The sequence below is a fragment of the Amphiura filiformis genome, chromosome 11 (genome assembly GCF_039555335.1).
Source record: "Amphiura filiformis chromosome 11, Afil_fr2py, whole genome shotgun sequence".
NCBI classification, from domain to species: Eukaryota; Metazoa; Echinodermata; class Ophiuroidea; order Amphilepidida; family Amphiuridae; genus Amphiura; species Amphiura filiformis.
In genome coordinates this window covers 56905329-56932562 of record NC_092638.1, presented here as the reverse complement: position 1 = coordinate 56932562, position 27234 = coordinate 56905329, and the positions used below count along the sequence as shown (strand labels likewise).

The window sequence follows — 27234 nt, the reverse complement described above, 5'->3', positions numbered from 1 at the left end:
CGACTCTATTGATTTGAAATGTTTCAATTAAAATATATGTCATCTTTTTAACCTTTTTATTTATTTTATTTCAGAGATTTGCTGTGTTGGAAAGAGCTTTGGATTCTGGTAAGTCAATATTTTTGAATAAAATTTTAAAGTTTGTATTGTACTTTTTATAATATCGCAGTATTTGAAAGTAACCTCTGGTGATCTGACCATGTCATCAACACTCAATTATTGCAACATGAAAGTTCACTCCATGAGAAACTCACATTTTAGTGGTGCAGAAAACAAACAGAATGAACATAAAAAAATTGTTTATTTTAAAAGTTTTTAAAAATTAAATATTTAATCTTACCTTTTTACAAACTGTGAAAACCCCACGGTCCAGCTTTTGTAGTTCAAGAACCACCCTCATTTACGTCTGTTACCCAAATTAATTCTGACAATCAGGTGATTGTGAAAGCAGACAAGTGTACTGGTGGTTTGAAAATCTCCTTGTATAAGCCCTAAATGCATCTTACAAGTTACTTGACTGTTCAAAACCAAACATGCATTTTTATTGTTTTTTGGTCATGTATACAGTTTATTTCTTGAGTGCCCCCCCCTTCCCACCTAGCTGTCCTCAGAATTGTTCAGTTTCCAAAAGGACAGCGGATAATCAAAAGGGACCAAAACATTCCACATCAGATGTGAATGTTTTACAATCCAAAAAGAGGAGGAGACAAAAAATAGTTTTGATTCAAAAGTTTCCAAATTTTCCCAGCCACCCAGAATATCCACTTCCTTGTTGTGCTTGATTGCATATTTTGGAATTTTTCAGCTGATAGCCTATTACTAGTAATTTAGTATGGCCTGAATTCAAGTGACCTTTAAAAAAACCCAATAGCAGTGTAAAGCAAAACAGGTGAGATTTTTCAATGTATCTTACATGTACAGTATAGTGATAAAAATATTTATTTGAATTATTTGCAAAATACAAAAATAACAAAATAACAGTACATTTACAAACTTTAGATTTCTGCACATGAAAAAGCAAGTAATTCAGGATGAGTGAATGGGCTTGAAGTCCAAACCACAGAGCCTTTAGGCTCTGTGGTCCAAACACAGAAATGCCCACACATCCTGCACATAGTTAAATAAAATAGCGAAAAGCTACATTTAGTAAAATAAGACCATTATGAAATCTTATAGCCAAATAAAACCATTACAAAATCATAAAATTCAAGCATTTGAAAATATATAAGCCAAAGCATGTAATATACCACAAATATTCAAGTAAATTTACATTCAGACTTTCAGACTTAAATTCAATAATATTTCATGATGCAATTGCTCAATTTTATTTCACAGAAATATGCTATAAGGACAATTAATTCATTAATTGCATAAAAAAGGTGATGCCACCCATGTTTATTGACATTCATGATAGGCTAATAATAGCAGGTAAGCAGGAAAACAATCATTGTTGATCTCATGTAGATACTGAATCCGGACATCGATCACTTCCAAATATTTAGGCCTGAATTTCAAAATAATTGGCTATTCCAGTTTAAATCCATACCCCTATGGCAGACATGACCATAATCTACCACATATGGGAATGGTGTATTGATTTCAAATGAGGTAACCAGTATGGTACCACTCCCTGTGTGGAAGATTAAGGTCATGTCTTCCACAGAGGGATATGGATTTTAACTGGAATAGCCCATTATTTTGAAATTCAGGCCTATACTGGTGGAAGTTTTTAGGGTTTATGGATTTCAATTGGAATAGCCCTATTTGTTGTTATCCAGAGGAAACCAAACCTTATTTGTCCATATAAGGCTATAATGATTCATTGGATCCCATTTCATACTTTTTGATCAGGTTATAATTACGAGGTGACTATATTATTATTCAGTTTTGAAGTGACTATTTCATTATTCATTATTTTCTTTAAAGGAGGATTTCGTGATCCTAACATCCTCTTTTTATGAAATTTTTCAGTAGATATCCACGAAAAAAGCTTATTCCCAAAATTTCAGTTGATTCCGATTTTGCGTTTGTGAGTTATGCATGATATGTATATTACGCTGCTAAATTTCGTTCTATGTTCTTAATTTTAAGCCACCCCCATGTTAGTATATCAACAATTATTATATACCCTCCATATTTGGGAACCACCCTTGCAAGCAAAATGACAGTAAACCCTTTAAATATGGACGTTTTCTTACAATTATTACAAAACTCAAAAACTTGGCATGATTTGGTGGGGGGGGGTTGAGGGTACTCAGTACAAATGACCAAATGGGGGATGTTCTGCAAACATGGGTAGCATTTTCCGCCTTTAGTGGTAATTAAAGCCCATTTTTCTAGGCCAATTTTGGTATATGGCTCTGTTTTTTTTAACATGTATCAAAAGGCTAAATGACACTTTGGGAGACCCCAGCAGAAACACATGACCTATTTCCGATAACTTTTTATATTTTTATGTAGTGTAGACCTAGGCTAATCTCCCATAGCTTAACAAAATTTGTCACAGTTTTCTTTCTTTACTTGTGACAAGACCAAATGTCCAATTGTTAACGGAAATTTGTCAACCTAACAAAAGTGACTAATTTGTTTTGTTTACAAAATAAAACCAGATCAGCTCTGAGTATTCTGTTCAATATTTTATAAACACATGTTAGTACAAGATCCAAGAAATCCAAGATTTACCTAAATAATTTCTAACATGAAAAAATTTTGAGCACTTGAAAATTATGTTTCGGACGTTACATTTTCCGTTAACAATCTTGCTCTATTTTTAACATGGTCTAAGTGATTGTTTTATCATGTAAAACATACACAAATACTTTAAATGTTTGCCTCAGGGCAACATAAATAATTGCAAGTGCAAATTTTGTATCAGTTGAATGTTTTCAAATTATGGTGAAGCATTACTTAAATGGGTCTCATTTTCCGTTAACAGTTTTGTAACATCCGAAAGAATACTTATTGTCTTATAATTATGTGAAGAACAATACTAGCTTTGAATTTTCATTATTTAAAAGTTGAAGTAGACATGACAACAAGTATCTAAATGAAAAATGATTTCACTTCCTCTTGACTTTATGTAAAATGTTGGCCACACAACATTTCCGTTAACAATGGTAACATCCGAATCAAATGTAACATCCGAGACAGAAAGAGTGACATTTTGTTGAAGAAATTTAATTAGAGGGGAAATAAAAAGGTCAGATGGATTGGAAATCATGGGAAGGCCATAGTAGAAATATTTTTTACCATACCCAGGTTTGTTCTTTGAGTGTGCAAACCGTTAACATGTCAAGTTTGTTTCGGATGTTACAAGGCAAAATGTTAACGGAAAGTGAGGCCAATAACAGGGCATTGTAAGAAGATTTTAGAATATACACTTAAATGAATGTGAATTTCTAGTAAATATGGTGTACATCCTCATTTTCCTAATATTGCTGACTCCATTTCACCTTTGTAAACCTTGCTAGTGGAAAAAATTACAAGCTGTTAACTCTACAATATCTATTGTCTCTATGCATAACACATAAGATAAAAAGCAACAGAATTAATTTGGTTCACTCCTTTCAAATTAATTTCATTACTGACATATACACATGTCCTAAGAAATTTATTTTAAATTTGAAAAGCAACTTACACTGAATATTTCTCCATTACACTAGCAAAATACTTTGATTTAAAATGTGTTTCGGATGTTACCCATTTTTTGTTAACAAGTCCAAAATGAAGTTGTAATTTCAATAAACTTTATAATATTTTAGCATTAGATGATATCTAAGACTTATTGAAAATAATTAAGTAGCAATTTTGTCATAATCATTTATTTCAAAATTGAAAAAAGCTGCATTTTCATAAAAATGTGATCATTTTAACATAAAATATATAAGTATGTACATGTGTTAGGCCTATATTGGAATCACTATGCACATATACCAGAAACGAAGCAGGAAAAATACTTCCTATGCTTCATACAGCTTCATTATGTCCGATAAAACAATAAATTATCAATGGAAACAAATTAACCACTAAGAAAAATACTCTTACAACAGAACAAGTTTCATGGGAATTATTTGTTAACACAGACTTATGAGCTGTTTTAATACGATCAGTTTTTGCATATTAATATGTGTGCAAATGATAAAATGATTGTGCCTTGCATTAAATAATTTCTGAGTGTCCATCATGGCAACATACCTGTTGTATATGCAATGATCTCATGTTTGTTAATTCAACTTCCAACCATCAAACTTTGTAAAAATGTTAACATCATGTAACATCCGAATCACTGCCTTTAATTATACACATATTTGTACATATTTTGAATCATTTGAATAATTTCAATAGGTTTTCTGATTCAAAGTGATTGATATTATGCTAAAATAATGAAATGTCCCAAATGTTTCCCTCAATAAGTTCAATTAGATTGCAATTGCATGTTAACGTAATGTAACATCCGAAACACTCTTAAGTTGGGAAGATGTAAAAGAAAGCCTGATTATGATTGTAAGAAAGGTGTAGCCCTTTGTATTATCAACTTAATGCTTCAGGAGCTAATTAATTTGGTTTATTATGATGTCCAGTGCACATTTACAATAAGGATGTGGGTAACAATGTATATGAATAAATGCCATATCAGTACATGTATATACATCTAAATTAAAAAACTTCTTCAGTAAGATGAAAATATCATTTAATGATGATTAGATTTTCAAGTGATAGGTTTAATCATCTGACAGTGATTATCATTTACATTTTGAACTAATATGTGCGTAGAAATAGGGCCAGATATCTGCAAATAATGCATGTTAACAAAATAATGTAACATCCGAAACCCACGAGTATCTAGAGTTACATTTTTACTATAAAGGCATTATCAAACTTATTTTGATATGTCAGTACTTGGTTATCATTACCTTGTTCACATATGGATTAGCAATATATGTGGATGAAATTAATTACATTTAGAGCATATTTTTGACCACCAAACCTGCTATTTTGCCCATTTTTCAGTTTCATATGCCTGAAAAGTTACCTAATATAGATCACAGAATGGCCATATTTGGTCAATAGTAACTTGGACTCATTATTTTCCTATGACAACTAATGTTGTAACTAATGGGAATTACATTAAGCAATATCTAGCTTTGGCAACAAGTTGCTTTTTTATGAAAAAATCTCATTTGGCCAAAGGGTCTACAAAGTTTACAGACCAAATGAACAGAATTAAGCTCCAAGTTTTGTATTTTCATAAAATCCAAGTCATCTGCTTTGAGAAATGACATATTTTTAGTGTCTTCTGTCAATTTCATTTTTACCCTCTTAGTTCACACTTTTGATACATGTTAAAAAAACCAGAGCCATATGGATTGGCCCTTTTTTCAAACTTTTCTCAATTTTATTTTGTAAAAACTACAACAATTTGTGTTAAGTTTGACCAAAGTTTTTGACATTTGGTATATCAATGGGCCCAAATTTCTTGTAAAATTGGTATATTGATGGGTCCACTTTCAAATTCTCATCGGCACACCTCTACTGGCCAAAACCAAACTTGAATACTTTGTGATCCTAAATCTCTATCGCCTCTAGCTCAATTTTCACATAATGAGGTGTCAAATTAAAAAAGACATATTCTGCAACAATTGAATATGATTTTGTTTTTTTGAATGACTTTTTAACAATGGCAGTTGATAGTTGAATATATTCAAGTTTGTTCTTAAAAATAAATAACATTTTTGCTTGACTTGGATGATAACGCATTCACATGTGCTCAGTGGGGGGCACTACAAATATTTTTCATGGCCCCAGTTTGCTTCCCCCCACACCTTTTAAGGCAAAAACACCATAATTACTCAAATTTCTACTTTTTTATGCAATTGTGTTCAAAATTTGTTGATTCCCCCTTGAAATCACTTTCCCCCCAAATGCCCCCCTCCCCGAAAAGAATTTCTGGTGTGGCCACTGTATGTGCTTTGTGCTGTAGTGTTTTGCAGCCTTCAGGGCAGGTAAATTGGTTAATATTGGCAAGTACAGGTTACATGAAACAACTCCAGGAAGTAAGTTTCCATTTTATCTTGGTTTTCTTTCCACGAATTCAATTGTATGCGATGTACATGTATGCATACAGTACAGACAAACGTGATATTTCATTTATACTGTAAACTGTATTTTAATGCATACAGTGAACAGTATAAATGAAATATCACAATTGGGAAACAATCTGAGATTAGACTCTATTTGAACTAAGGCCAAAAAAAAAAAAAGGTTTGTCTCAAAGCTCACGAGAAATTTAAAACAAATGCGAAATGCGATTTAAAAAAAAAAAAAAAAATTTTATTCCCGACTTTTTTTCATGGTATTTTGAGAAAAAAGTCTGATTTTTGCCGATTTTTTCTGGAAAAAACTATAAAAAAAATTTTTTTTTGAAATAAAAAAAATTTCCGCATTTGTTTTTTGTCAAATCGTGGGATTTTACAAACGCGCGCGCAAGCTTTGAGACGAACCTTTTTTTTTTTGCCTAATCAGTGTTTACACAATGTGATTCTAGATGCACCTAAAGTTGAAAAGGTTATCTAATAATAGAGCAGAAGAATTTGATGCAATAATGGTTTCATGGATTCACATGGATCTATGCGAACATTTTTTCTTGGGGGGGGGGGATTTGCAAATTTTCAATTGATGATTGGCTTTTCATCCTAGCTACATACAATTTAAGTACATAGCATTAGATTTAGTTTACTTTGAGGACTGTTAAATATCAAAAATTAAAAAAATATCAAATTTTAATAATTTGCCATATAATTTGTATTATATCATGAATTAAAAAAAAAATTGAAGGATATTCCTCATTCAGAATGATGAGCTCTCATGTACCACAAAAAATAAATGTTGCTATCCAAGAGCTTTATATGAAAGATAAAAAAGAGTATGATGAGATTGCCATGAAACATATTCAATCTCCACAAAATGTTCTCAAAATTACACAAAGAAGATAATTTCAACTCAAAAAGTGGAATAGACCCCTAAATACTTATGAATTGATAACAATTGTACCAGAAAACACAAATGAATGTAATTTTTCTCACTTTATGGGCAAGTCAGGGCAACTAGCAGCTACCAGTGTCAACAGGTACAATAATTGCTCTCAGCTGCTATAGTACAGTATGGACTCAGTAAGTTCCAGTTGATTGAACTCAAATGAGTCATATAGCAGAAATGGAACTTAACTGAAATGGTAATAGATTTCATGGAAATTACTGTGATACATTGTACAAATGACAATTCAGACGACATAATCGCTTAGTTTTCTATAGAGTATAGTTTGCCTTCTTGCATTGCAATGATAATAAGACACATGCCTATGAAATCTATATTATTAAAAATGTAAATCTTGACATTTTGAGAAATCAAATCAGAAATTATTTCCTGCAGAATTGTTTTGTATTTCTTTATTGCATTTTTCAATTTCTTAAAATTTTGTGTGCAACAATTTTGGTTTTCACATGCAGGTCAGTGTGCATATATTACATGTATGTGATTAGAACCGCTATGATTTCAAGCAAATGAGTTTTAAATAATTTTAATAGTCAAATTAATTAATTTTCCATTGTTTTGAGCACTTATTTACTGTTCAACAAATTTCTTCATAATTTTAAAATTTCACATGTACTACTACTTGTACATACTTTGATACCACGAAGGACCCTTGAACACAACATGTGATCGCTTAGGTATTTTCTATGGTTTATATGCAAACATAGTCTATAGATAACCATGACAACAAAACCAACATAAATAAAGTGCTCGACTGCACATACAAACATTCAATTTCTTTCAAACAATGGCAGTTTAAATCAGAAAAAAAAGAACTACCCAGTTTATTTACATAATGTGTTGGTATCTGCATAAACCAGGTTGTGATCAATGAATAATACATTGGCTAAAATATGCAGTTTGGGGCCTTTGAGGGGATAATGTTGAATTGTATCAACTGAAAGTAATACATGTGTCGATCGACTGACTGGTTGTGATGGCATGACCATGTTGAAAATTCCACAAATGTTTCTATTTTGTACTTTTTATTTGTTCCATTTGTCTTCATTATTGTTTTTTAAAAAATGGCTTATTTCCCACAAGTAACTGTTCAAGTAATACATAAGAATTTACCCAGCTTTGGTAATCTAATAAATTCAGTCAATCGATCAATCAATCAATCATTTTTAATAAATTCAATCGATAGATCGATCAAGCAATCAGTCAATCAATCAATCAATCAATCAACCAATCAATCAATCAATCAATCAAGTAATAGATCAGATCGATTAGATCAGATCAATCAATCAATAGATGAGATCAATCGGATCAGACCAGATCCGATCGATCAATCAATCAATCAATAAAATCAATCAATCAATAGATCATAGCCGATTCAGTCAGGTTATAGATGAGATCAATCAGATCAAACAATCAATAGATGAGATGGATCAGATCAGTCAAGCAATAGATCAGATCAGTCAGATCAAATCAATCAATAGACCAGATCAATAGATCAGATAAGATCAATCAGGTCTGTCAAGCAGTAGATCAGATTAGAACTAGCCCCGTTCCACAAACCGCGACGCCTCTCGAATAGCGACCGAAGGGAGCACCGAGCGTAGCTATCAGCTACTATCCTACAGTTGGAAAATCATCATACAGGTATCAGAGTACAGCACAGAAGCCAGTGCTAGATCAGATCAATCAGATCAGATCAGATCAATCAATCAATAGATCAATAAATCATATCAAATTATTGATCACATCAGAAAAGATGATCTATCAGTTCAGATCAATCCCTCCATCAATCAATCAATCTCTCAATCAATCAATATAATCAATAAATCCACCAATCCACCAATCAATTAATAAAACCAACAAGTAAATATACATTCTCACATCTAATTCATCAAATTTTTCTTGTTTCTTTTCATTTCAGATGAGGTGTATTTAAAATTATATCGCGACCCCAACGAATCAGTACTGAGAAAAACCTACGTGTTCACCAAGGGAAACTTTGTTGGGACAGAGAGAGGATCTGTGAAGCGCAATAGCAAGTATCCTGTGTTGTATTGGGCCATTATATTGACAACAGAGACGGTGTTATTTCAAGATGCAAGGAATGCTCATAGCTCATCGGATTTTGAAAGATGGAATGATCTGATGAAAGAATTATGGAGGCATCGTAAGTATCGCATTTGCCTTAATTTGTGTCCCTCCAGTGGCGGCACCAGGAATTTAGAGGGGGCATGGGGGGGCAAAGTGAATTTTGGGGGGGGCAAAATCAACAAATTTTGCACAAAATTGCCGCAAAAAGTGGGAATTTACATAATTTGGGGGTTTTGCCTCAAAACTGGGGGGGCAAACTGGGGAAATATTTAGGGGAAATGCCCCTTGCCCCCTAGCACCGCCACTGTGTACCTCGCCTAATAAGTGCTAAGACCATTGTCATCATGCTACTGCATATATTCTCCCAATTCCCCCTGCATCACACAATTAATGCCCACAGATTTCAGCTTTTTAGTTGCTCAAATTTACATATTTTCTATTCATTTTAGCCCAATTTGAGCTATTTTGCCCCATTTTCAGCTTTTTCCACTAAAAGTCTGTGTCAGGTCGGATCAAAATTGCACATTAGCATGATGACCTAGTAAGAGCTAAACTTGAAAAGGTTTGTGCCTACAGAATGTACCCTCAAAAGAAAAACAAAGCATGGTGATTATACTTCGCATCATGCACTAGGCATACACAGTTCACACACAGGTCTTCAATTGCAATCTGTACATTTGACAGAAATTTGCTGACGGATTTGGCCCAGGATCAGGTGGTATGGGTATGTGCGGCGATCAAAGTTCCCTTTTTCAGGCTCTCCGGCAGTTCCTTAAGACTCACATTTAGATCATGCTTCAGTTCTTTGAGCCTCAAACTCTATCAATTGTAGCTCTTTAGCTCAAATTTGGAAAAAATGTTGAATTTTTAGCTGGAAAGCCTGTAAAATTTGGCCCAATTTTAGTTCACTAGACCCCTCAAAATGTTAAAATTTCAATTCATCAAGCCCATATTTTGCCTGAAAATCAGTTTAAGTTCCCAAAATTCAGCCAAATTCAGCGCTGCTCATCCCTACCAAAATTTAAGTTGGGTGCCCCCCCCCCCCAATTACTGAAGTCAGTTACTGAGTAAATGCCTGTTATTTATGATTTTTACAGAGAGCTGGATGGTAAAGCCAGTGTATGGCATCAGCCAATCCAATGAGAAGGAATTTGTACTGCATCTAAATAAGGTCAGCTTAGGCCTAGCCCATGTCAACCCGCCAAGACACTTCCTAAGGTGGGATATAGAGGAGGTACAGAAAGCAACTAGTAAAGGAAAAAACTTTATGTTTACGGTTGTCTCAAGCGGAGGAAATAGTGGTATGTATCCAAGATATATTTTAGTATTTTTGCTCTCAGCTGTTTCATCTGCACATCTGTGGCATATCTTTATCTTGTGTGTATGTATGCCAGCACTTTGAACAAGTGCTTGTGATTTGAAGCTGTACCCTATAAAATATACACTGACTCACTGAGAGGATAAATATGACATGATCTGGTCCATGGGGGCCAAAGGCGGCAAATTTGAAATAAAATTAAGGCAAAAACATGGATAAAAACCAAATATGCTAGACCTTTGTTTTCAGTACATGATAGCCTAAGGCCCTAATGTTACTACCTAATGTTACTACAAGATAATGATTAAAGTAACTCAATTTTCAAAAATGCCTCCTTTGGCCCCCGTGGAGCAGATCGTGTCACAAATACTCTTCATATTGAATTACAATTTGACCTGATCTTTATATGATGTGTCTTCAAATACATTTCCTCCTAAATTTACCATATTTGTTTGTTTGTGCGTTTGTTTATAGGATACTATGAAGTTATGACGGAAAAAGAAAGACAGTCATCAAGGATAGAAGATGCATTTTATATGCAAACATTTGAAATTCCACAAATGGCAGAATTTCCACGTAAGTGTAAAAAAAATGAATTTCAATATCGGTGTGCATGCAGTAATGTTTTTGTTGAATACTGTAAAAGTGGAAATTTTTGTGGTATATTGATTTTCGTGATTTTCACGCGCAACACATCAACCGCAAAAATAAAAACACAGAAATATGTTCTTTTAATGTATAGTTCTATGTAAGAAAACTCAAAATCACAAAATTAAAAACAAACAATGTAGTCCAAAATTGGCAAAATTACCACTTTTACAATACTGTAAAACTAATATTTTCAGGGCACACATTTTTTGTGATTTGAAATTTCATTTTGTTGCATGTAATTTTCTTGAAATTTATACACACCATATTTTGTTCAGTACTATAAAGTACAATATTTTCACAACACAATTTTTTTTTTCAATTTGAAATGAACCGTCATTTTGCGGTATGTAATTTTCACAAAATTTAGATATTTTCTTAGAGACCTACAAGGAAAAGGAATACTTGTGAGCATGAACAATTTTTGACTCCATTTTACTTGCAAAATTCACAACATTTTCATGTATCTGAACATTTCATACTGTACAGTATAGTCGGGTTGGTACATTTATTGCACTTACCCATTTCTCAAGTCTGTCAAAGTGGACACCCTCACAAAATTCCTATATGGCTTGTATAGAGAGTATGCAATAAACCAACCGGAACCGTATAACAATTGAAATGGCAGCCATGCTGGAGGACAGTTCTAAGATGGGTTAAGATGACAGAGGGACAGGTCTCTAGATCGAATCCATAACCATTCATACCTATCACCTGTTTTATTGCATTATCACGCGAATTCCCCCGTGTTACCTTATGGAGGACAGAATTTTATTTAAATGAGATGACTCTGTCATAAGTGACGTAGTATTGAATACCCTCTATTCAGGACCTTTCAATTCCAGTCAATTTTCTAAGCATAGGAAAAAAATCAAAATCAAAAACAAGACAAACAGAAAAAAACATAAAGGGAATGGAAGCAAATTGGAGTGCTTTTCAGGTAGCTCATTCTTGGGTCCTAGGTGGAAGAAACTTCTCTGTACTTAAGTTAAATCCATATTTTTGTTTGTTTTCATGTTTTCAGCTTGTGATGAGGTTCAAAGATATACCGAGGATCCTATTGTTGCAGCAGCAGCCACGTCACCATCAAAACCAGTGCAAAGTCCAACCAGCAGTACCGCCAGTACAACATCCTCAATAGATCCTACAACAGGAGAAGATATCCATATGAATGTGCAAGATCTTCATGGAACTCAGCCACTTGCAGCAGCAGTACCTCTGAAGGTACCCGACCACCTGCCACTACAGCAGGAGACAGCACCCAAAAAGAAGAACACTACCCCGCCTTCCCCGTCATCCTCACAAGGGTCTCCTGTTACTAATAAACCTCGAAAGAGGTTCATGGGTCCCAAACTTCTTACAGGACAAAGAAGAACCACCACTCCTGAAATCCCGTCAAGAACGACCTCAAGAACTTCATCATGTGTAATAGGAGAAACTACACCTCCTGTTACGAAGACATTTTCGCAATCGACGGGGAATTTGCGCGATCCAAGCCCGACTTATTTTAGTCATAGACTCAGTGGGTATTCCAGTGGTAGTAATTCACCGGATATACCAATATCAGCTAAACAGCTTCCATTACCACATCCCCCAGTACCTTGTTTCCCAGGAGGACGCAACAGTCCTCATGTGAAACATGCAAAACCGCCCTCTATAGACGAGAATAGCATTTACACCGGTTCAAATTCAAGCTTAGCTTCCCAGTCGCCAACGCCAAGCTCGTCTCCTATGTCGTTATCGGATGAAGAAACAAAATATCAGTCTAACGGTAGTAGCAACCAGGGAAGTCCTAAGGAGCATACACGCAGCACAAGCGACGCTGGTGTCAATTACTTACGAGCACCTTATCTACGTTCAGTGTCGGTGCCAATTGAATCGGATACCAAATGCAAACCGCCCTCTCTGTCCGGCCATACGTTACCAAACATGCCGCATTATATCAACGTACAAAATGTGACAATGGGTCCGGATGATCCGGTGTATATTAATGTATCTAAGAGAGATGATGTATATGAGAATCCTCCTATGTTTCACGATGGATATAACCCTCTGAATACATTACCACCTATACCACCTAAAGGAGCTAAACCAGATGTACCACCATGGTAAGCTATATCATTTTAGTCTGTATACTTTTCTCGAGTCAGTAATTTAGATATTATTTTTATTGTATCTTTTATTGTAATGATGAGAAGTATATAAAACGTATACATTTTTGGAAAGGAAATGATGCAAAGAATCCAACTAGCATAACAGATTCCTGCAAAAATTAACAGTTTTTGAGAAAATCTCATAATTTGATTTACTTTACTGACTTTGAGGAAGGTATACAGACTACAGGAGTCCTGTTCTCACAAAATGAGCTAGAGGAAAAGTTGCAAATATTTATTTTGAGTTATGTCTCAATTCATAATCTCTGGATCATAAGCTTTATTAATGGTATATAACTTGCCAGGATTGCTCCTTCACTTGGTGTACAAAAGTCAATCAAAGAAAAATTATTTTGCTTTTTATTTTTTCTGGCATGCTCAAATGAACCAAATCTCATTTTCTGCAACTTTCCGCTTATGTTGTGAGAATAGGTTTGTTTTTATTTATATTGTATAAATCCTATGGAAGAATTACTACAGTTGGTTTGGGATCACAATTTGTGTAGATCGTAACTGTAAATTGACCCCAGCTTAAAATTGAACTCACAGCATCCCGGCTAGCCATAGATAAGCATACAGCTTGCCACTATGACATGGCGGGTTTCTGTTAATTATGCCAATTTCCAATATGCTGGTCTGCAATATTGGGCTATTCTAGTTGAAATCCATACACCCCCTATGAAAGACATTACCTTAATCTTCCACAGAGGGAGTGTGAATTTTAAATGGGTTACCTGATCAACTCCATTTGAAATCTACACTCCCTGCGAGAGATATTAAGGTCATGTCTAGTGTATGGATTTTAACCAGAATACCCCCTTTAGATCTTGCCTCCAGTCCAGTTAGTGATAATTTATGAAGTTATAAAGGATATTTTCATGATTATGTTGAAACATTTAAAGTGGAGACTGTATTTTAAAGGAGTATTTACTATTTTGTGATCCTAGGATCTCCTTTTTATGACATTTTTTAGTAGATATCCATGAAAAAAACTTATTCCCAAAATTTCAGTTGATTCCAATTTTGCGTTTAAGTTATGCATGATTATGTGTATTACACTGCTCCATAGACAATGTGTTGTAATTTCGTTCTGGTGTACCAGAACGTAATTTGGATTTCACGATACTTTTGCTAAATGAATTAATCTGCAAGAAATGATTTGTACATAAGTATTATGTAGCCAGAGGTTTCCAATGCTGTAGATCACAAAATGCCCTTTTAAAATAATATGAGTTGGTAGAGTAGTTTATATGTTTTCATCATGAGTGAACAGGGCATAATTTAGTGATCAGATTTTGCGTAGCAAAAGTGCTATGCAAAATTCTACTTGTATATAGCAGTTTCTCAAGTTTGAGTAGCAGATTTAATTCCCTCCCGATTTTAGGAATATTTTAAAAGTTTTCCTAAAAAATATATCTAGAAACACATCGGCAAAATTCAAGAACAAAGATAGCCGTTTTCATAGCGATCCTGTGTGCACACACGGCAAAATACAAGGCAAAATACTGCCAAAATTATGACCCCTGAAGGCAAATAACAGGAAAACGTGGTAAATAAGTAAAACAAACTTAATTTTGTTGCATGCACATATCAATTTATTAGCTTTTATTGACAACAAGGTGAGTTTATAGTATGTCATGTTTTGTAAGTGGTAAAATTTTGCATCGCAAAATATGCGATGCATCGAAAATAATGAATCGCAAGTGACCTAGATTGAGTAGCAAACTGCGATGCGATACCGACTAAATTATGCCCTGTGAGTGAAACCCAGGGGGCACTCAAGTTCGTAGTGCACACATTATTAATGACCAAAAAAACATGCAAAAAGGGTCCTTTTCAGAGAGTGTACACAAATCACATTTATGGGGTCAAAACGTTTTCTAGAAAAAGGTTGTTTTTAAACTTCTTTTTAACTCCTTTTTTTATCCTTTTCGAGGCTTCCCTGGATATTATTCTTTGTTCACATCATTCCACATCTATGCAATGCCACTTACATCTCTGACTTTTCAGGGTAACATTTGTTGTGTAAATTGCACTAACTTCATATTTAGGGATACATCTTGCTCAAAAGGGCAAATTCCTGTGGAGGGTATGATTTGAAAAAAGTGCAAAAGCGACATACCGGAGCCCCTTTTGGGGTCAGTTAGACCATGAAACCATGAGATTAACCGCGACAGGAAATTGCTCTCAATGCATTGGGCTATTCCAGTTGAAATCCATACACCCATTATGGAAGACATGACCTTATAATCTCCCACACAGGGGGTATAGATTTCAAATGAAGTTGCCCATATTTAGGTAACCCCATTCGAAATTCATACACCCTGTGGAATATATGACCTTAATCTCTAACACAGGGGGTATAGATTTCAAATGGAGGTGCCCATTCAGGTAACCCCATTTGAAGTGGAAGATATAAAGGACATGTCTTCTTGGGGTGTATGAATTTCAACTGGAACACCCCATATCCTCCTTAATTCCTCTGCTGAAATCTCTGCAAGTCTTTTTATAAGATTAAAACTTCTTGTGTCCTGTGTATGAGAGGCCCATACATTGTATGTACAATTTTTTTATTTTGATATTGAAAAGTTTATTTTCAAAATACATTATTTAAGATTACAAGTTCCTGAATCTTCATATAATTTAATGATAAAGAATAAAATAAATCATCAGTTTAAAAGATTTTCTCAAATCGCAATGCCTTGCAAGCAAAATTAATTTTTTTTGTGTTAATTTCTGCTATTTAATTGCAAGAGCTTGTCAGGTACAGATATGACACTTTTCAGGTTTGAGCCTGAATTCAGGTTTTTTGTGAGTCCAAATTCCTGCATTTTTATTTATTTTCAGCCAGTTTTTTGGTTTTTGGCCTGTATTCACATTTTTTCTCATCAAGTTCAGGTTATTTAGTGAAACTGAGTGGCATCTAGGTATATAGTGTAGTGGTATGCATGTAAGATCTTACTGGTAATCGGGAGGTCCGGGGTTCAATCCCGCTCAGTCCTAATTTTTTTGCTCTCTCAATTTATCATGTTTGCCCAAGCTTCTTCTTCTTTGTTGAGTTGGTAGAAACAGATAATTAACTGCATTTCACCAACTTTGTCGCTTCATAAAGTCATTTATTTTAAAGTTATTTGTTATCCATCTTTTACCTATATTTGCTATATTGATATATTTTATTTTACTTTTCCCAGGCACCAAAGAAGACCAGCTAGTTTGCAAGATCAACACCCACCAGCCACTGAGGTGAGTTGTACAGATACGGGTCAATGTCTATACTTTGATCAACTTCTAACCGGCAGGCCTTATAACATTGCGGATTGATATCAAAATATTTCATTTTGAGAATTGTCTTGTGACATCTTGCCAGAAGCATCACAAATTATTAATTCAAATCATATAATTTGTCTATACTTTCTTTTTATACACATAAATAACAGCACTCCTATAACATGGGTCTACTTTTCAGCGTAGTGGTAAAAGCCTAACAATTCTCGCCTACTATGAGCTGATCAAACTATAGTGGTGTAGAAATCAATTTGTAGCGGAGAGCAGAAAGTATATCTGATGGCTGCCAAAACAGTGCATTCTTGTTACAGCATAAAAAGCGTAAAAACTTCCATGAATTGGAAGTGTTTTGACCCGGGGTTTTGACTGAACTCCAAACTAACCATAAGTGTTAACTTAATTGTAGTCTTAAAGCTCATAGTGTGAATTTTCAAACCTTTCTAATCCAAAGGGCATAATTATCACGCAAGTGAACATCAACTCTGGATTTTGGTTTTACAATAACTTCCTGATCGTATTGAACCCAGCTTAATACATGCTAATCCTATTATAAAGAACTCACATGATTTAGAAATCTGACACCCAATTGAGGATTAATAAATTAACATGTTGAAAGATATGAAAATTGTTTTTTTCAATTTGCACATAGGGTAAAAAATGCTATTCTTAGGCCCACCCAGGGTTGCCAAATCTGCAATTTGGTAGCCCAATTGGGTGACTTTTGAAGATTTTTTCCACGATTTATGACAATTTCTTGTCACATAGAAACCAATGGCTATGAAAAAATTGGGTGGTTTTTTGACATTTTCTCCTGTGATTTTCAGTAGTTTCATGATATAGAAACCAAATGTCAAGAGAAAAATTGTGTGACTTTCCGATGAGTTAAATTGACCCGTGATTTGGGCTGAAAATTGTTGTCATGCAATCCTGACAAGCCTTCCTGATCAGACTGGTCTCTGTTGTGTAGAGGTGTAAACCTGAAGTGACCTTCCGCGGTAATTACCAGGCTTTGTTCATTCCACATTTTATTAGTGTAATGGGGCCTATATCCAAGAATCCGGTCACGTTGTTATGGAAGGCTAACTTGACTTTTTTTTGTAGTTGTGCTCGGAGGGGGCAGTGTCTCAATAATGCTTAGATTGAACTTTTCTCGGTATTACGCCTTGTCGCTGTTGTTGGGCATAGAACTGCCTATCAATGTTCGCCAAGTTCAAGTTATTCTGACATTGTCTAGTTCTTTGCTGCTTGAAGGTCCAGATTCTTGAGCTTGAATGTTGATTGTGGAGATCTATGTTGCCAGCCTTCCTTTTTTTTTTTAGGTCTGAGCTAGTACTTTAGATAGAGCTTGAGGTGTGCTGACCCACTGTTTGCGGTCAAGTCAGGGTGTTAGCTAGCCGCCCATCCACTCGTCATTTTGGACAGGTAGTTTGCTGCTGGGACAGGCAAAGTTGATCATAAGGGTTGAATAAGTTCTGTGAACTCAAAACAAGACCAGACTAATAAATCAAGGCTATATATTTCAATAGCTATTTGAACTGAATGAACTCCTTGCAGGGCAGAGGTCTGGTTTATATTTTCAGATTCAAATTTTTGACATTCAGTTTTGGTGTAAATGACAGGCACTCAACAAATCCAAGCTAAGACCCTGGGTCAAGTATGCTTTCTTCTGTGATTTCATACAGTTTTAGATTAGTAATTGTGTAATAAACAGGTTTCTCTGAATGTCCATTTTGTTTTAGCTATATACCGCGATGTGTCACTTTTAGTTCGGTAGAAACATCACTGCATGTTTTAGGTTCCATAGGTGGACCAGGTCTAAAGTTAGACTTGGTCTAATTGTTTTGTGCATACAAACTTAGGAGTCTGTAAGAATAAATTTGGAGGTAAAATCAAGATTTCCACAAAATTGTGATCTAGGGCAAGGACATTACACACTGGCATAGAGAAAGGTTTTTAAACTTCTCATACATTGTAGGGACTCATCGGTAAAAAGGCCTGGACTTGCTTGAAGACAAGTTTTACACGGCAAATTACTGTTGTAATGTCTTTCATTGTCATCATAAACGTGGTTGAATGAAGCACACTTTGTCTAGGGAACCCTCACCATTTATTTTAATCAGGTGACTAAAGTATTACACACATTTTGTTGTGGTTATTTTGTACATGTATACAAAACTAGAAGACTAATTCTGAGTCATTTTAATATCCACTACAACTGACTCATTTTGGTTGTTTGTGCTGTCATGATAACTTTGCTAGTTCTACCGGCAGGCTATATATCAAACAACCAGTATTGGCACATCACAGTATTTTTGTATGCGTCATCATGGCCGCCCGGCTGCGACCGACCGACATCTGCATGTTAGCAATGCAGCTGGGTGTTAGGATGTGTCAGCAGATTTTGCCTGCCAAACCACGGGATGCCAGGAATACCGGGATGTACTAAAAGACTACTCCCTTAAGTTTCACAGATGAGGCAAGGTTTAGGGAAGTTTTTTTTTATCGTTAGGGTGGAGAGAATTTTTGGGTTAAGTGGTGCGTCCTGTGCCGAGATCCTCCAAATTAAGCTGATGGCACGATATCTTTATTAGATGACTTGAGTTTCAAATATGATAAGTTTGGGCACATCGGACTGGCCTCTTGACACTGTACAGATATGCATATGCACGCACAAGTCCCATATATATAGGCACGCATACGCATGCACCCACCCCAATACACACATCCCACCCACATACCCACACCATACCCACAGACTTTACAAAAACCTATATGCCCCATGCAACATCCCCAGACATACACACACTTCATTTATGTGCTTTTTAACTCTTTTCACGTGGGTGTCGACTGCAGATGACATGTTTCAAAATTTTTTTTAAATTCAAAAATTTCATAAATGATAATTGTCATGACCATATTTGACCATATTTGGAATCAGCATGAAAAATGCATTAAAATGAGTACAAACAGGCCTAGTATTGGTTTGGTAGTTCTTAAGATGGCTTTTGATATTTTGAGAAAATATTTCAAAAGTTGAACCTTTTTCGTTGAAGCGCAATATGGCTAGCATGCCGAGTATTAAGAGTAATATACAATTACATGCATTATATTATGGGCTATGCCGTATGGGTTTAGCATTGTGAACCGCAAGTCTAAAACCTTTTCTCAACTGATATTTTGCATTAAGCTAAAATTAGAGCGATCCATGAGGTTCTTGACTTGTGTCAAAGTATTTGTATCTGCAGTGTGTTAGCTGCCGCCATTCCGGGAAGGAACCATGCCAATATCCTCTAAAAGGTTATTTCTATGGGCCCAATTATCTTCTTGGGGGAACACAAATTAGCCATGTTGATTGCGCAGATTAAACAGATTGTGCAGAAAGGGTGCATGGATAATGTAGATGTTTTTTACAGTTTTAAAGTTAAACTGGTCTTGCATGAATGAACATGACCTTCTTTTGTGACCATGCTCAATGTTTGCCTTAATTGAGGAAATATATCCAACTTTATTGGTCCAATATATTTGCGGTTATATTTATTATTTGCAGATGTTGAAAATATATTTTTTTTAATTCTCAAAATTGCAACTGCTGCCTACTCTCTGGGTTCTTTAATGCTTAGCATGCTTGCCATATAGGCTTCATAAAAAGTTCAAGTTTGAGCTATTTTCTGAAAATATCAAGCACTATCTGAAAAATCAATAATATTACACTATATATGTGATGCGATCAAACAAAATCAGTCGGAATTCGGAAATATTAAATTTTCAGTTTCTTATAGAATAGTAAACAGCATTTACAAAGCTGCATTTTGCAGAAAATGGACAACCAGTTCCAAAGATATGAGTACCGGTAATTAAAGAGTTTCCAAAACAACAAGAAACAAAAAGAAATAGTTGCTTTGTTTGGCTATATCTCAAAATCAATATTTCCAAATATGGTCATGAAAATGTGCAATATTCTGAAATTTTTGCAATTTTTAAAGAAAATTTGGAGCCTATTGTCTGCAGTTGACACCCATGTGGAGAAGGTTAATGATTTTATCTTTTTTGTATCTCAATTCCAATGTTGCAAATCAACATTGGAAAAAATATTGAACAGGAAATCATGCTGCACCATATGGTCCTGCAAAAACCCATATGGTAATCAGCTCGAAAACGATGGGCCTTATAATATCGCGGATTAATATCAATATATTTTATTTCGAGAATTGTCTTGTGACATCTTGCTAGAAGTATCATGGCTTATTAATTCAAGTCCTATACTTTTTCTACTTTATTTAACACCCACAATATACACCGGACAGGTCAGCTATATCACTCTTAACACGGGTCTACTTTTCGGCGTAGTGGTAAAAGCCTCACAATTCCTGCCGATTACGAGCTGATCAAACTGTAGGTCCCTTGCTATATATCCTTTTGATACTAGGTGTGTTCTGACGGTCATAGAATTCTTGAGGATCGGCGTACTCGAGTCTCTGACTGTGTGTCCACACACCCCCATTGAAGACTAGAATCCTCAAGTTTTGCGACATCTGATAACGGCAGCTTTGGAATTACAACTGAAAGCATACTGTGACCTCTAGTTGCACGCTTAAGGTCATAGGTTAAACTCTGCTTTAGAGAATCGTAAAATGGCTAGTTCACACTGCAGTAGCACTCAAGGGCCACTTGAGGATCACTTGGGATATCGCAAAATCCCCATAATTTCTTGAGGATAAATTTCGGGATAAATTTAGGGACAAACTTAGGGTTTGGAATCCTCAAGGCAGTTCACACGGTGGATTTCCCAAAGTTTTTGCTTGAGAACTGTGTTGCTTCAGTAGAAGGTCCTCCGTGTGAACATACCTCCTGTATTCAACCCCAGGCATCCTGTCACGTCTCCAGTGCCTAATTCCCTTTGCCCTCATGTTATCCTCTTTTCTCTTCTACTCTTTTATCTGGTTTGTCGTCTCTAGAGTTCCTAAAATAATACCGCTCTTTGTCCCGTTGATTGATGGAATTAGGCTGTGAAATTCTGAGGATTGGTGCCCGGTTTTGGAATTATTGTAAGAGATTGTCAAAGATTTTGAGCTGTTTTACCTATGTATGTGTTTGTTTGTTTGTATATATGGTCCCTCCATGCACAGACACACTTGGGTCCTGATGGGACCAGGCTAAAAATGCTCAGCTACAGAGAAATATGTTAGCACACTTTGACTGTCTTTTGGTGAATCTCTGCCTCTGCTCCCCTACATGTAATTCAATGTTGGACAAAGCCATGTTGTCATCAGGTCTGTGAGACCTCCAACATTGAACGATGGGGAAGGATGGGAAACTCTACTTAAAATTCACGACAGACCTGTATCACTCGCCTTCATACTATTGGTATGACATGCATTTTGTTTTGAGCAAGTGCGCCAACAATTTTTTGTTAGGGCGAATAAATTAAAGTGAAACATGTGTGTCCTCAGTTGGAGAGTCCAAACAGGTTGGGTTGATGTCCAGCATTGTCCACTGTTGCCACTGTTTAGGGGCGTGTGTGTGTGTGTGCTGTTGTTTTCACAGACAAACGTGGACCCACCTATGACATTTCTTTCATGAAGTGTGGACCTATTGCAACCATGGATGTCCACAGTTGTAATAGAGCAGCAGAAGGCGCTAGACACCGTAATAATACATAGGGGGTATAGGTCCCCCTACGCATGTGTAATACCAGGTCAACGGTTTGGCAGTTAAATATCATTTATATATTTACCACAAAAGTCCACACTTTCAAGAGTTAAATGTCAGTACTTAGAGGTCCACGGTTACTCTGTTAACCACAAACGAGTTTCATAGGGTCCACGTTTGTCGGTGAAAACATTTAAGGGTGTGCATGTGATTGTTTTCAGTTTAATTATACCCATCTTGATCAAAATTAGGCCTGAAACAATAGGCCTACCTCTATTCTCAATAAGTCTGCAATGCTTGATAGTATGGATTGTATCAGAATTGAGGAACTGCAGTCTAGACTACACAAGTTGGAAATGTGACTTTTTATAGTTTTTTAGTAAAAACAGTGCCAGATCTCAGCCTTTCCAGGGACCAATAAATCATTGCCTTACATGTATGGTCTAATTTTGAGTTTGATTCTAAATATACTTTGATACACTTTTAAAGCGCACCTTGAACTTAATTTAAATCAGTATGCTTCCCAAACCATAATGGTAGCCCATGTAATTAATTGTAAGGGTTCATCAAGGGTCCAAATAACATGAGAAATAGGGCTATTCCAGTTGAATCCACACAACCCCTATGGAAGACATGACCTTTATCTTGTGAATTTCAAATGTTACCTGAATGGTTACACCTCCTGTGTAAGAGATTAAGGTCTTGATTTCCACAGGGGGTGTATGGATTCAACTTGAATAGCCCAAACAGCTAGCTAGGGGATAAATTCTCAGAAAAATTGCAGAAGAGATTTTCATTGTGTGTTAAATTTTTCTGGGAAACTGAGGTTTTTAATTCAGTAGGTCTTTTGGTGTATTACAATTATTAGGTATTTCGACTTTATTCTTATTCTGAAACATCTGATGGGTGTATGGGGGTGAGCATGTGTGTGTCTGTCTGGCAGTAAATTGCACATTTTAATTGAGAGAAATAAGTTGCTAATAACCTCTCATAACTGATTATACGTTCCAGCATCATCTTAGATTTTCTCATTTTCCAATCATAGCACAAGAAGCCTGATGGTTCCGGTCTGGAATTGAGCTCTATTAGGAAAGGTTTAGGCTAAATTCAAAGTCATTAAGCATGAGTGCGCTGCTTCCTTACTTACCGGATCACTGAAAGCCAGCTGTAATTTAATAGGATATGCTTCAAATGGGCTATTCCATTTAAAATCCATACTACCCCTGTGGAAGGTTTAACTAAAGTCTGCTACAGAGGGAGTATGAGTTTCGAATCAAATAGACAATTGGGGAACTTCCATTTGAAATCCTTACTCCAAGTGTAGAAGATATGTAAAGCCATAATACAGGGGGAGTATGAGTTTCAAAATGATTAACCCTGACTAATTACATTTGAAAAACATACACCCCCTGTGGAAGATATTTCCAAAATCTTCCACAGGGGGAGTGTGGATTTTAAATGGAAGAGCGCAATAGGAGATGCATGCTCAGTCTGCATGCCTCCTTGGCCTGTTATTCTATTAGGATGCGGAACTTAACATACGAGATAAGAACATCTTGTTTTTTACTTGAACTTTCTGTGATTCTGGCAAATAAAAAAACCCTCTAGTATCTAGCATCAAGATTTGGCATATTAATGTCTAATTAATGTCCACACTATAGGGTTATATAGGACAATGTGGTAAAAATCCATGGGGGGGCAAGACTGGAAAAAATGAAAATTTAGCTGGAAGAAGATCAAAATTTCCCTTCAAAAAGATAAATTTCCCTCCAAATTCTCATGTATTTCTTTGTTTAAGGACCTTAATTTCCCTCCAAACTTCCAAATTTCCCAGGAAGGAGCTTCACACATTTTTTCCAGGCCTGTTTGGGGGGGGGGGGGGTCCAAGCAGTTTACATGTTCAGTGGCATATCAGGGTCAGTTGTCTGAAGAGGCAAAGATTAAAAAAATCATGTGCTCAAAATTTTTCAATTTTGCACTATTTTAGTCCAAATAATTAAGTTAAAATTGTGTGTATACAGGACCAATTTTAACTTTTACACTACTGGAGTTGAAATTATCTTTTTGAGGGTTGGTTTTAGAAGGGGTTGAAATTTTCATGTGGGTGAGTTTGCAAACCAAATCATTTGGGAAGTTCAAATCAATTTATATTTATGTTAAATTGAACACAGTCAATGCAAAAAATATGAAAATTGGCACAAAGTGTTCAAACATTGGCAACGGAACAGTAGAATTCCTATTCTTAGAAAGAAAATAATTGTATTTTTGTCGCTTGTAAATCCAATGATTAAGTAGAATAGGAAACATGAAAACTTGTATTAAATCACTTGTGTCAAATGGAATCACAGTCTTGGCAGCACGTCAATGCAGGGGAAGCTATAATTGTATATAGTCAGTTTAAAGCATATATGCAGTGAGGATTATTACCGTATCAAGCGCTTTTGAAAACATGAAATTGTACCAAAGTCCGGCGCTTTGGGGTTGAGAGACACACATTTGCAGGTTTACTTGTTCGTATAACTATGTGTATTGATGATTTGCTCAAAACCCTTTACACTTTTGTGGATGGGGCTCTTCAAGTTTGCATGTTTTAAAAGCACTTGATAGTAAGCACATATGCTTACTATTGAGTTTTTACAGTATATGGAATGGAAGCCCAGTAAGCACAACAACTTCAACAAACAAAATCAGGTTTTTAAAATGTATACTATGTAGGTTTTACCCAATATCCCAAAATGTGAGGGGAGGTTCCGGGGGATGCTCAAATCTGAGAATTTGAAAGTGGATCCATTCATTTTTCCAATTTTCTAAAAATGTGGACACATCACTATACAGAGTGTCAAAATATTTGGCAAATTTTGAAACTTTTGGGTACAGTTTTAGGCAAGATTGGGATATTTTTCAGAAAAAAATGAAAAAATGTTGAAAAAAATATCCTATCCATAAACCAAGATTGGCCTAGAAAAAGGGTCATTGATACCAAATGGCCAAAAATGCTACTTGTTGTACAATAATAGTAATAATATTATTATTTTTCCTGTCATTTTTCAGGTAAGTGACATTCTGAATGTGATTCTGAACAGCAACAGACAAGTAAAAGGCAGTGATATGGGCATGACGTACAGTACTTTCCAGAAACTATGCTTTAGTATGGATGTTGAAAATATCAGTGGACAACCGAACAACTGGAAAGGACTTGCTATTAACATTGGTGAGTTATATGACAGATAGGCATTGAATGTATAACATTTCACCCTGATGTGGCAGTCCGGCAGTGCGCATATAATTGAGCATAGCTTCAAATCGTTAAAGTGTTCGCTCAAAAGGCTGTTGTATACAAGCATATGTGCTTAAAGATGCTGCAAGGTGTTGACATCACTGCCACTAGACTTGCTTCAAGTCCTTTGGGGTCCATAGACAGTGAATGTAAAATTCATGGAAGCTTTGCCACATCTTCCCAAAAAATTCTGTATCCAAAGTTATTCTTTTGAAATTTTCATAATTTGTAAAAAAATATTTGACATTTCAATTCTTGAGGCCAGATAGTGGACTTTCTTATCAATACATTACTCCAGGCATACTGTGCACTGCAGGGGTAGTGTTTGAGCAAAATGCCCACCACGCCACGCCCACCCCACAAGGCACACTTCCTCCCTAGCTCATGTTGGCAGCGTCCTACACAAAAAAAATTTGACCTGACTAAAAATTCTAGAGAGTCCAGTATATGATGGGCCTACTTCTGTGACTTCTACCACTGATTATACAAGAGCATGAATAGAGATAAAGTAAGGAGGAAGCCTTGATCAAGGCTACACTGCCACATCAGGGTGAAAAATGGAATAGAATAATATGATAGGGTGGTATTCACACTTCATCTGTGGGAGATTAAGGTCATGTCTTCCATAGGGGGTGTAGGGATTTCAACTGGAATAACTCAATATAATGACGAATCACTATAAACCAGTCCTTTTGTATCATATTGACTTTAGAGGGAGATATATTTTTAGTGGTGCAAAGCCTATTTTCTCATTATTGGATTTTCAATGACCTTTGCTTTTGACTGGGAGAACCAGCTCATCAGATCATGTTTTGGGGGTACTCAGTGTCCCACCCCCCTTGACGCTGCCACTAATCACCGCCCACACTCAACAAGTAACATAGGTAATGTAGCATCATTTGGCAGGAAAACCCTCCTATGTATCATTGGCCCCTGAACATGTTTAAAGCAAAACCTCCTATGTAACCTCTTGGCAGTTTTATTTTAAACATGTTCAAGGGACAAAAGCACATACCCGGTAGGAGGTTTTTCCTGCCCAACAACTATAGGGGCGATTTATAGTAAGCTAGTATTTGTTATTTAGCAAGAATCACAGCGATCTAAATCACTTTAAAATCGCTTTAATGTTTGTATTTGTAATGAAACATTTTGCATTGTTTTTGTCTATTTTAGGAATTGACACAAATGCCGACATTCAGATGATCGATTCATTCAGCACACGCCATAGACATTCACCTACTGATATCATATTGTACTATTGGCACTGCCAAACTAATCCTATACGACCTCACTGTATGGAGGAACTTAAAGCTATTCTTGAAGAGCTAGAAAGAGAGGACATACTTGATATACTATCGTCACAGCAAACATGAGATGGGTGTTTCCTAGTTTGGTGTTTATATGTACAGGATTTTCGATGAATTCTTGGAAGTGTTGGCGATATAGAGATGTAATTTGATCAAGATATAGTTTCAGTTTCTGTTGTTTGCTTCATGTTGATATTGCAGGGAAAGTCAATTCTATTGGATGAAGATATCTACAGTACACTGTGAAGATATCTACAGTACACTGTGAAGATATCTACAGTACACTGTGAAGATATCTACAGTACACTAGTGTGTTCAGTGGCCCAATGTATTCTGGGAGTAAATAGTGGAAGTTGTGCATCACTGCCTTGAGGAGAGCATGAGCAATCATACTGATATAGGAGAGTGATTTTTAGCTCTCCTTAGTTGACCATTATCTCCCTACATTCTATTGTA

The 27234-nt window shown here is 35.7% G+C and overlaps 1 protein-coding gene across 1 annotated transcript in view; it reads left to right on the top strand.

Annotated features, from left to right (window-relative positions):
• The window catches only part of LOC140165054 (uncharacterized), a 51342-nt gene extending 24346 nt beyond the window's left edge, over positions 1-26996 (top strand). Inside the window, exons 4-11 of the mRNA XM_072188470.1 lie at positions 75-108; positions 8972-9217; positions 10239-10442; positions 10934-11035; positions 12132-13215; positions 16452-16503; positions 25246-25405; positions 26645-26996. Coding sequence (XP_072044571.1) covers positions 75-108; positions 8972-9217; positions 10239-10442; positions 10934-11035; positions 12132-13215; positions 16452-16503; positions 25246-25405; positions 26645-26844 — 2082 coding nt within the window. The 3' untranslated portion in view covers positions 26845-26996. The remainder of the gene's footprint in view (positions 1-74; positions 109-8971; positions 9218-10238; positions 10443-10933; positions 11036-12131; positions 13216-16451; positions 16504-25245; positions 25406-26644) is intronic.
• Positions 26997-27234: the final 238 nt, after the last annotated feature.